This window comes from Chenopodium quinoa, unplaced genomic scaffold (genome assembly GCF_001683475.1).
Source record: "Chenopodium quinoa cultivar QQ74 unplaced genomic scaffold, ASM168347v1, whole genome shotgun sequence".
NCBI classification, from domain to species: Eukaryota; Viridiplantae; Streptophyta; class Magnoliopsida; order Caryophyllales; family Amaranthaceae; genus Chenopodium; species Chenopodium quinoa.
The window spans coordinates 217,173-229,270 of record NW_018745546.1 but is presented as its reverse complement, the minus strand read 5'-3'; the positions used below and the strand labels follow the sequence as shown (position 1 = coordinate 229,270).

At 35.0% G+C, this 12,098-nt stretch overlaps 1 protein-coding gene across 1 annotated transcript; it reads left to right on the top strand.

The window, feature by feature from the left end:
- The first annotated feature begins 5,913 nt into the window (after nucleotides 1-5,913).
- LOC110716169 lies at nucleotides 5,914-8,734 on the top strand. The gene is made up of 5 exons (XM_021894794.1): nucleotides 5,914-6,275; nucleotides 6,459-6,684; nucleotides 6,831-6,989; nucleotides 7,481-8,310; nucleotides 8,398-8,734. The coding sequence occupies exons 1-5, from the start codon at nucleotides 5,914-5,916 to the stop codon at nucleotides 8,732-8,734; spliced, it is 1,914 nt and encodes a 637-aa protein (XP_021750486.1).
- The last annotated feature ends 3,364 nt before the right edge of the window (nucleotides 8,735-12,098 follow it).

Here is a 12,098-nt window from a genome sequence, read left to right as displayed (position 1 = left end):
AAAAAAAAAAAAAAATTTCGAAAATGTGAAAAAAAAAAAATGAAAAAGATTTTCCTTTTTATTCATGGCAAACCACGAAAAGCTTAGTTGTTTCATTTTCATTTCGAGCATAATAATGTTGACTCGTGTGTTTGAATGCTTTGCTTCTTGAGTGTTATAAGTTTGCATGCTTCGGGATTGCCATTGGTTGACTCTGGGACATGTTCATGCTAAGGTAGTTGTTCTAGAACTCGTTAGGCCCATCGAACCCAAATTCACTTGTTTGTGGTAAGAAGGTGTTGCTCTCATTAGGGGATTTGAAGCCCTAGAGATGGTTTTTGTAACCCGATGTGAGCTTTATTGTTCAAGCCTCCAACATTACTTGTATGAGCGGCGTAGGATCCTCACCAAGGCATGCTTAGATCTAGAACTTGGCGTCTGGCTCCCGAGATCGAGACCGAACTAACCTACAAATGACAAAGGCATTCTTCCTTCGGTGACTATTTTGGGTTGCATTTGCCCTTACCATGTTGAATCTTCCCCTCCTTGATTATAGCACATTGCAAGCCCATGGCCCTTTTGTTTTACTTTCACCCTTAGAATCGTGAAGCTCAAGCCATGAGGGCTTATTGTAGTTTTGATTTGAAATTTGGAAGGGAATGGTTCTACTTGGAAAGTAAAGCAGTGTTTTTGTGAATATATGTTCAAGAAAAGCAAATGTAAATCCTAGAAAAAGCCTTTGAAGCTAAAAAAAAAAAAAAAAAAAAAAAAAAAAAAAAAGAGAAAGAAGGGAGAATGTGACAAACGAAGGGTTGATGAATGATGATGTAAGAGGAAAGCGAAAGCTCAAAAGTGTTTGGCATTATAGTTCAAGATTGTGGCAACGTAGTTTGAAAATTGGTTGATGATTGATTTTGAAAAAGAGGCTTGATCACCCTTTGCTTCACGGTTAGGCTAAGCACCAATTTCCAAATTCCTCCACACCCTTACCCCCCCTAGCCATCGTTATAACCCTTCCAATGCCCTGTTGACCTAGGTTGGTTGAGTCACTAATCGGTGGAGGGAGCTGGAACTCAAGCATATAGAGAAGGCATGACTTGGTGAGATGTCGGGTTCCCCTATTTTGCAGTGTTTTATCTTTGTTCCGGTTCCTTCGAGGAGTCACTTGATGCTATCTCCAAGGGCGGATTTGAATCTAGATGAGGGAACGCGGTAAGATTGTATGGAATGCGGGGGGAGTGGTGCATGTTTGAGTTCTCTATGCTTAGCATAACTTATCCTTCAATCAACTTTCGGCATCCCCTTGCATGCTCACTTCTACTACTCAGAAAGTTTGACACTCATTCATGTTTGTTATCTCCAAAAGCTTGATTTGGCTATGATTTGTGTTGGATTTGTTGTTTCTCTTTCCCTTGTTTTTGGTTTGTCTTGAACGCAATTTTGTAAGAGTTGTGGGGTATGCTCTCTGGAAACCCTCACGAGATCACAACTCGTCCTCATCGGCGACCTTGGGGTTTAAATGGCTTGTTGCTTTTGCTAAAAGCAATTTCGGTTTTTCTTTTGTTCCTTGCATGTTTGAATAACTAATTCTTTCTCCCTTGTTCTTTTTCCTTTGCTTTGCTCGAGGGCGAGCAAAGGCTTAGCGTGGGGGAGTTTAATGAGTGACATTTATGTCACCCTTAGGGGTAGTATTTAGGTCTTTTTCCTCTTATTTTTCTTAGGTTTTCACCTCATTATCCTCTTATGGCTTCTTTTTGTGTTGATGAAAAGTAATGCTTATTTTGATAATCTTTATGCATTATTTTATCATCCCCATGCTCTCGTGAACTTTGGTATCTTCTGCAGGTTCCGTGACGGTCCTATGCACGGTGGGAGGCCCCTTGGCCAAGCATGGAAGCCATGGACAAAGGCAAGAGGAGCAAAAGGGAAGGAGAGGAAGCAAGAAAAAGAAGTGCAAGAGGAGGTGTGGCCAAACCTCTGGAAGGTCCGGTCGAACCTTGGTGTGGTCAAACTTTTCAAAAGTTCGACCGAACCTCCAGGGTGCAGTGAAGGCAGTGTCAAACCTGTTTTCAGCAATTTTGCAGGAGAGGTCGAACCTCAAAAGTTCGACCAAACAAGGATCAGGGAGGTTCGACCGAACCTACACAGGGTTCGACCGAACCTACCCTGAGTCCGACCGAACTTACCCAGAGTTCGGTCGGACCTTTTCCCGATCTCAGCCAATTTTGTACGGACTATTTAAGGTCCTTTTGTGATTTTTTAAAAGGACGGGAGAAGCATGACAGTAGCCTAGTTTTCAGAAACCTCCCTTAGTTTGAAACATTCCTTAGGATTAATTTAGCTTAGTTTTCATCAAATCAAATCATTGTATTAGTGAAATTCAAGAATTATTCTCAAAGTTTGGCAATTTGTATTCAACATTTGAAGCTTCAATTAGTAATTTCTCCAACCTTCTTCCTTTTAATTTCAGATTTTATTTGGTATTTGCATGTTATTTAAATCTTCCTAGTTCTTGGTAATTTGTTATTGGATGATAGTTATTTCAATTGTTAACCACTTTTCCCCAATTATTGAAGTATTTAGAACCCTAATTCTTGATTGCATGTTGATAAACATGAGTTGTGAGTAGTCTTCTTGCTAGGGGTTGGGTGAAGCTCGACCTTTTGGGTTAACTATGCAAATGTGGGAGAAGCATTGATGTTTGAATTGCAATTAAATTGATTATATGAGATTGCTTGTTAGTTCCTCATGATAGGTTTAGCTACCCTTGACTAAGGAGCTTGATAGTATGATATGCCTAATTTGACATGGAAGTGTAAATTGAGTACGTCATTACTTATTGTAATTTGATTATGTATCGTCTATTGCTAAACTAATGAGGAATCTAAGTTTAGTAGTGTGAGTTGTTTTCTAATTGCATGAGGTTGATTTTACATATAGTCCTTGCTATATCTTGTCTATTTTACTCCCCGTTTACCTATTTGCCTTGGTTGAGTGGATCTCATTCCCTAGTATCTTTAATTCATTGATTTAGAACCATAGTTTGTTTGTCTTCTTGACGAACCCCAATTCATCAATTGACTTCGAGTTAGCTTAAGTGTAAAGATCTTTGGCAATCATATCCCGTTCCTTGTGGACCGAACTCTTACTTGTCATTATGCTTGGTTTGTAAGGTGTTTGTTAATAAATGTGTTTGATTGAGTGTGGAATGTACGACCATTCCAACGCCCATCACAATCATTCCAAAATTTATTACGCATAAATTGTCTTCTCTATTAACCAAATCATAAGCTATTCTGCATCTATACAACTTCTGATTTTCTTTCTGCAAATTTATACAAAAATAAGAACACTAAAAAATAATTAGTATAAATCACAACAAATATCAAAAGAGAAAAACACTTACAAGTTTTAAATCAAGAAGTCCTCCATCTAGTCCAGTGTACCTTTGCATACACATTAATTCAAAAGGCCCACAATCATAATTTTATGTGCTCGTCTTCCAAGAAAAAGATGGAGTATGCCATGGCAACTTAGTAATAGTTTCCGCTAATGGATGTTCATGTATATATATATATATGTATATGTATATATATATATATATGTATATGTATATATATATGTATATATATATATGTATATATATATATGTATATATATTATATATATATATATATGTATATATACATATACATATATATATATGTATATGTATATATATATGTATATATATGTATATACATATATATATATACATATATATATATATATATATATATAAGTGTAATTTTCAATAAACAGAATGAGATAGTTAGTTTACAAAACCTTACTAAATATTTATCTATTCAATTCAAATGAGTTCGATCAATGTCAGTCTTATTATTATTCATTCAGGGGACATTGACTTTGCATTGACTTTTCTCTCTTCTCTCTCTTCCATGGTTCTGTGATTTTGATGGTTATTCCTCCTTTAGATCTTTAACAATGGCAAAGAAGAAGAAACAAGCTACTCCTCTCCCCCAAACTACTGTAAAACAGACTCATGTAGCTCCGATTGATAAGATTCTGGAAATTTTAAGGAATTCTGGGTCTACTTTCAACCCATATTCGATTGATGAAGTTGATGAACTTGTTACTCTTGCTCCTGGATTAGTTCATCCATCAGCTGGAATGTTGCCCCGAAGTGATGGAAACACCATTGATGTAGCTAAGGACCTAAATTTTGGCTCTATTTTAAGGGATTTCAATAGAATAGTACCTAGGGTATCTCCAGTTACTGTTCCATTGGATTCTGTTCTTGATACTTCTTCTCTTTCCAATCCGAATGTTTCCATGCCAAATGCTGATCTACCTGAACATTATGAGGGATTAATAGTTCCTGATTCAAAGAATGATACCTCATTCCATGGAAAACTTGCTGCAAAGGGATCTACTCTGTCTGATGTTGCTCCTGTTATTAAGGAAGGTAGGCCTGTTGCTAAATTGGTTTCTGCTGATTTGCTAGAGGGTAATAAGAAGTGGTGTAATGATGTAATATTCTATGTTGTGGGGTACTACCCTACTATTGCTGTTGTGCATAGGTTTATAGCTCAGAACTGGAGTGATTTTGGAAAACCAGAAATCTTCTGGCATGATGATGGTTATTTTGTCATCAATTTACATTCTGCAGCTAATATGTATACTTTGCTGTGCTTTGGACCCCATATGTTTTATGGAAAACCTGCTATTGTTAAACCTTGGAGTGAAAAGTTTGATTTTCACTCTGAAGTGATCAGAACAATCCCTTTATGGGTCAAGCTCCCAAACTTTCCCTTAAACTGTTGGGGAACTGATACCCTAAGCAAAATTGGCAGTCTATTAGGTGTGCTTATTTGTGCTGATGAGTGTACTTTTAGGCAACTTAGGGTGTCTTTTGCTAGGATTCTAGTTGAGGTGGATGTAACTAAAGCCCTGCCTAATTATGTTCTCGTGGAGGGTCCAACTCGTGAAACTGTTGAACTTAAGGTTCAGTTTAAATGGAAGCCCCCATTTTGCAAGAAATTTGACAAGGCTGGCCATGACTGTTCTGCTCCTAAGGTTCCTCAAAAGCAGGCTGGCCCTCCTCCAGCTCAGAAAGAAGCTGCTCAGAAACAAGTTTGGGTTCCTAAAACTTATACTACTGTTCCTCAAGCAAAGGTCAATGCTGATGTTGTACAACCTACTCATCCTCCTGTGACTACTCCTGCTCAAAATCATTTAGTTAATTCTGATGATGGATGGAGATTAGTGGGGAAAAAGACTAAAGTTCAGACTGTTAGACAGACTTAGCATGTTGTTACTAGGGTGAATGCTTACAATGCTTTAATGGCTGATGAGGAGGCTGCTAATCCTATCGAGGGTGATGGTAATCCCCCTCTAGTGCCATGATTATTTCAACTTGGAACATTAGGGGTCTGAATGATCCCAATAAAGTGACTGCTGTTAAGCAGTTACTTAGAGACCACTCTATTGATGTTGTAGCTATTTTAGAAACTAAAGTTAAACTGCATAAATTTGATTTTGTAAAAAAGAAGTTTGGCAGGGCTTGGGGGTGGGTTTGCAGTTATTCTTTCTCTCCCAAAGGTAGAATCTGGGTTGGCTGGAAACCTGATGCTGTTTTTTTAGATGTTATAGCTGTTAATGAGCAGTTTGTTCATACTGTTATCTCTACTAAGGATTTGCAACATCAAATTGCCTGTACCTTTTTTTATGGGTTGCATTCTATTCAACATAGAGCTCCTATGTGGGCTTTGTATTGGTGATTTCAATTCTGTCTTGTCTTCCCTGGATAGGCATAATGGGAATCCAATTACTGACTATGAGGTTAAGGATTTCCGGGATTTTGTTCATGACTAGGATCTTGTTGAAATTAAGAGTAAAGGTTTCTTTTACTCTTGGAATAATAAGGGTCCTGGAATGGATAAGATTGCTACCAGAATTGATAGAGGTTTCTTAACTGAAGCTTGGATGATGGCTTATGGTCAAACTGAGGCTGTCTATCTCTATCATTCTTTGTCTGATCACTGTCCTGTTTTGGTGGATTTGGTTCACTCTGTTGCTGGGAAGGGCAAACCCTTCAGATTTGTGAATTGCCTTGCTTTTCACAAGGATTTCCAGGAAGTTGTGTCTTCTCATTGGAATGTCAATGTTACTGGTAACTCTATGTTGCAAGTCTGGAAGAAACTAAAATCTGTCAAGTCTTGTCTTAAAGATCTAAATACTAATCATTTTACTAAGATTACTGACAGATTGGAAGTTGCTCGTCTCATCTTACTGAGGTTCAATTTTAATTAGCTGAGGACTTTACTAATGTTTCTCTTTAGAATTAGGAGGCTGTTGGGATAGAAAAAGTGAAGTATTAGATGTATACTTATGAGAGTATCTTAAAGCAAAAGTCAAGAGTTGACTGGATCAAGATTGGGGATTCTAACACTCATTATTTCTTTTCTGTTCTTAAAAAGGCAGAATATGAATAGAATTGATTCTATTTATAATAGTGATGATGTTTTGCTGAAGGATCCAGATTTAGTTGAAGATGAAATTATTAACTTCTATCAGAATCTTTTAGGTTCTGCTGCTAGTACTTTGCCAGCTGTTGATGTTGCTATTGTTAGGTTGGGAAGCAGCTCTCCTCTAATGACATTGATATTCTTTTTGATCCTGTTTCTCATGCTGAAATTGACCAAGGTTTGGCTAGTATTGGAGATGATAAAGCTCCTGGCATAGATGGATTCAATGATGTGTTCTTTAAACAACCTTGGAATCATGTGAAAATTGATGTTTACAGGGCTATTCTGGATTTCTTTGACACTGGTGTTCTTGAGAAATCCTAGAGTTGTACTACTCTTACTCTGGTTCCAAAGGTTCAGAATCCTTCATATGTTAAGGAATATAGACCTATTGCTTGTTGCACCCTTGTTTATAAGTTGATCTCTAAGGTCATAACTACTAGATTGGCAAGGGTGGGGGGTTATGTTGTTAATGATGCTCAAGTTGGGTTCATCCCTAGGAAGCACATTGGGGATAACATTCTTCTTGCTACATAGTTGATCAAAGGCTATTCTCACAAATTTGTTACTCTTAGGTGCATGTTGAAAATTGATCTTAGGAAAGCATATGATTCAGTTGAATAGGGTTTCCTTGAGACTATGCTTAGTGAATTGGGATTTCCTAACAAGGTATAACCTGGATTATGAGCTGTATAACTTCTGTTTCTTACTCAGTTATGATCAATGGATATCCTTTTGCTCCTTTTCAAGCAAAGAAAGGTTTAAGACAAGGTGATCCCATGTCCCCTTTCCTTTTTGCTTTATGTATGGAGTATTTGTGTAGGTGTTTGCAGAATATGACTAAGGATCCAGATTTTAACTTTCATCCTAGGTGTGAAAGACTTGGGATTACTCATTTAGTGTTTGCAGATGATTTACTGATGTTCTCTAGGGCTGATTTGGTTTCTGTTAAGCTTCTTTTTAAGGCTTTTTAGAAATTTTCTAATGCTTCTGGTTTATCTGCAAACTTGGATAAAAGTGATGCCTACTTTGGGGGTATTTTGGATCATATTAGATGTGAGCTTCAGCAGGTTTTGGGAATGTCTAATGGTACTCTCCCTTTTATGTACTTAGGCGTTCCCCTGTCTTCTAAGAAACTCACTATTTCTAAATGCAGGCCTTTAATTGAAAGGATTACAGGCATAATTGATACTTGGGCTGCTAAGCACTTGTCCTATGCTGGCAGGTTACAGTTAATTAAAATTATTCTCTTTGGTGTTCAAGCTTACTGGGCTCAGATTTTCATTTTACAAAAGAAAATCATTAGAGAGATGGAATCTAGGTTCAGGTGTTTCTTATGGACTGGGAAAGGTAACCCTACAAAGAAAGCTCTTGTTGCCTGGAAGTTTATGTGCCTTCCCAATTCCTGTGGTGGTTGGAATTTGATTTCCTTGGAAGACTGGAACAAAGAAGCTATTACTAAAGTGCTTTGGGACCTTGCTAGCAAATCTGATACCCTTTGGGTCAAATGGGTTCACATTTACTATTTTGCAGGCAAGACTTCTTGGACTGCTTCTAATCCTAACAAGGCTTTCTGGATTTTGAAAAAGATCCTTGCTTGTAGAGAAATTGTATATGATATTGGTGGATGGGATAATGCTACTGTCAATGGCAAGATGCAGATCGAGAAACTGTACAGTATCATTAAACCTCAGGGCCCTAAAGTTTCCTGGAAGAGAATCACTTGCAACAATCAAGCTTCACCAAAGAGTATTTTTGTCACTTGGCTTGCTATTCTGGATAGATTGGTCACTAAGGACAGATTGTTAGTCTGGCGAACTCCTTGTGATCCTTGTTGTTTCTTGTGTGCTGATGCTAATGAGAATATGAACCATTTGTTCTTTGATTGAAGTTATTCAAATGTGATCTCGTCTTCGATGTTACAAATTCTGGGTTTCACTAGGCCTGTATTAAGCTTTGCTGATGAACTGCACTGGATTACAAAATGCTGCAAGAAAACTGATGCGAGGAGCAGACTCATTGTGATGTACTTTTGTGAAACAGTCTACAATGTGTGGCTTCAAAGAAATGCTTTAATGTTTATAGGAAACTGTAAATCAGCTTCTGAGTTAATTAGGCAGATAATTGTTTTGGTTGCTTGCAGATGTAATAGCATAGATTTTTACTGTATTCTGCTTAGGTTGTTGTTCTGGTCCTGGTTCTTAGTATCCTTCCTAGAAGGTGCTTAAGTTCCTGAGTCCAGTAGTTGGTTCCTGTTCTTCCTAGAACCCTTCCTAGAAGGTGGCTAGGCTTGGATTGGAATATGTTTGGTGTTTGGTTGGCAAGTTTGGTCTTTGGTGTTTGGGGTGTTACAGCTTAGCTTTGGTGTAAGTTGTAACCTTATTCTTTGGTGATAAAAATTTCTATTTACCAAAAAAAAATGTCAGTCATATTATTTATCCAATCTATACGTGGAGTTATACTAGGAATAAAATTGAAAATCATCATAGTATAATGATTATTGTACCAAATGGGAAAGGTTATCTGCAAAATAAAAAAAAAAAACAAAATAAGTCAAACTATTATTTCATATAGACCAATAAATGATATAATTCATCTAATATCTAACTAAAACTTGCTAATTTCGGACTTTTAGATTGTTATGCCTGACTAAATACAACAATACATATGAATTATCTAATACCTGACTAAAGCATGATAATTCCTGACTAATAATATCTAATTCCTGACTAAATATTGTAATGTTAGATTCCTGTCCTATATATATATTAAGTTAAACTTCAAAATGTTAAATCCAAAACTCTAACTCTAAGACTGTTTAATTCCTGAATAAAATATTGTTATGACTGACTAAAATAGAATAATACCTAACATAAGTTATCCAATATCTGACTATAAAATGTTAATATCTGACTAAGATGTTATAATCCCAGACAACAATACACCACCTGGCTTAGAATGTCAATTCATGACTAAAACTTGTATATTCCTGATCAATATAACTTAATTCCTGATTATAATAATTATATTTCTAACTTAAATTGTTATGCCCGACAAAATACAACAATATATGAGATGAATTATCTAATATCTGACTAAAGCATTGTAATTCCCGACTAATAATATCTTATTCCTGATCATAATAATCGAATTCCTAACAAAATATTGTAATGTTTGATTCTTGACCTATATTACGTTATACTTAAAAATGTTATAAGACTGTTTAATTCCTGAACAAAATATTGTTATACATGAAAAAAATAGATTAATACTCACTATAAAAGCTAGTACTTGAATATAAAAATATATTACCTGAGTAAAACAAGAAATAAAGTTAAAAACTTACCAACTCTACTTCAGCTATATTGAGCGTTGGAAAACATTTAACCTATTTATCAATGGAAACGTAAACATCTTGAGCATCATGTTTTTTCAATTCTAAATCAAGCTCCTTTTTTGTCAACTCATCCCTAAACTTTGCATATTCTACTATATCATTTTCCAAAGAATTCAAAATTTTTGTCCTTTGATGAAACTGACCTTTTTTTTAAATAGTTTTCTCTCTTTGTTATATATCTCTGTATAGTCTCCTACAATACAAAAAAATAAAACATATATTATGTTATATACATTAAAATTCCAAATATAATAAGTAAAGAAAAAGAAAAAACTTACAGTAACTCCAGTATAAAAAATAAATCTTTTATACTGAAAAATTTCTCTATTAGTTATTTCCCTCTCTTCAATATTCAGCACAGAAGCCCAAGCATCATGAATAGTACTATTAACCCAGACAGAGGGATGCAGCAAACATAACTCCTCTTTTACCAAAATAATTTCGCTTTGGGAAATATCTTCAGTGGCAAACTAACAGATATTATCACCAGTATCTTCCACATACCAGTTCCTGTTACGCGTCTTAACTTCCTCATCTTCTCCTGTAGGATCTAACTCTTGCACCTTATCATATTTCCTAAAAAATAGGAAGTCACACATATATCTTTCATTCTCACTTAAATTTTTTAGATACAGAGGCTTATTTTCCTGCAAACTCTTAAAGACAAGTATATGTCGATTTTGAATCGAAATCTTATCAATAGGGGGATATACCCAATCCGAATCAACAGCTTCTTCCAAATTAGCCTGCAATTCCAACTGCTATTTATCTCTTAAATATTGCAATCTCTCAACCCTTTTTTAACATATGCATCAGCAGCAATAAAAGGTAGTTTCAGGTGGATCATTTGCACCAGTAGAAATTTTGTCTACATCAATTAACTGAATGTGTATTTTAGGAGGCTGAGTTCCTATTTCCATAAGCTCATCTTGAGACAAATCAGCAACAGTAGAAGGAGTAGGAGTTTTATCTATTACAATTAGGTCAGGATTAGGAGCAGTAGGAGATTTTAAAACTGCAGTTGGAACAGATTCCTTTGCAGCAGATTCCTTATATTTAGTTCTCAATAAATCTAAAACTGCAGTTGTATCTCTAGGCTCAGCTTCCTGCAAGAAAATAAAATGAATTAAAATCAAACAAAAGTAATCTAAATCCAAACAATAATAACCTATACTAATATAATATGAATCCTGAATTAAAAATTTTAATTCCCGATAGCAAGATTCTTATTACTTACAAAGGTAATCTAATAACGGAATGAATAAATCTTTTTCTTGATTAAGAATGTATTACTTTTTAAAAAAAAAAGTTAATTTTTGATCAAAAAGTTATAATTCCTAACTAAAGTATTCTTATTACAGATAAAAATAATCTAATATCTGACTGGAACAACTTTCTTCCTGATTGAATAATTTACTTCCTAACAAAAATAATTTAATTCCTGCCCAAACTAATCTAATACCTGACTAAAATATTCTTATCCTGATACAATAAATCTAATTTCTAACCCAACCAATCTTGTTGCTTTCAGACATATTTTAATTCCAGAAAAAAATATTTTAATTGCTGACAAAACTTACATAATAAATGACAAAAATAATCTAATTCTTGACAACAACAAACAAACAAATTTATGATAAAATTAAATTATTAGTGACAAAATAAATCTAATTTCTTACCAAAATACTTTGGTTCATGAAATAAAAGTAACATAAATAATTACCTGATGCACCTCATCAATAGATAAATGATGTTCTTCTGTAACTTTACACTGAATTACATCATCAGATTTAGTAAAAACCTGAAAACATATGTATAACAGAAATAATGAAATACATAAATTTATTTATATAAAATATCAAATTTAAATACAATTATTATTTTATTAAATTATCCAAATAAAATACACATATTAGACCTTAGATGTGCTGTCCTCATCGTTGTCATTTTTTCATTCTTTTTCATCAGTTACTGGAACTTCTTCTTCAGTAACTTCTGCATTTTGTTCTTGGGATGGTAGTAAAGATGGTTGAGGAGAAGGAGGAGTAGGAGTAATTAAATTAAACTTTGGCATAAAATCAGCTCCCGTGGAAAAACTTCTATCTTCTTGCATAACCCTGCCTGATTATCATTCAAACCAGTTGAATAAAATTCATTGAGTCCCTTGGCTTTCCTTGGCGTTCTAGGAGGTGATA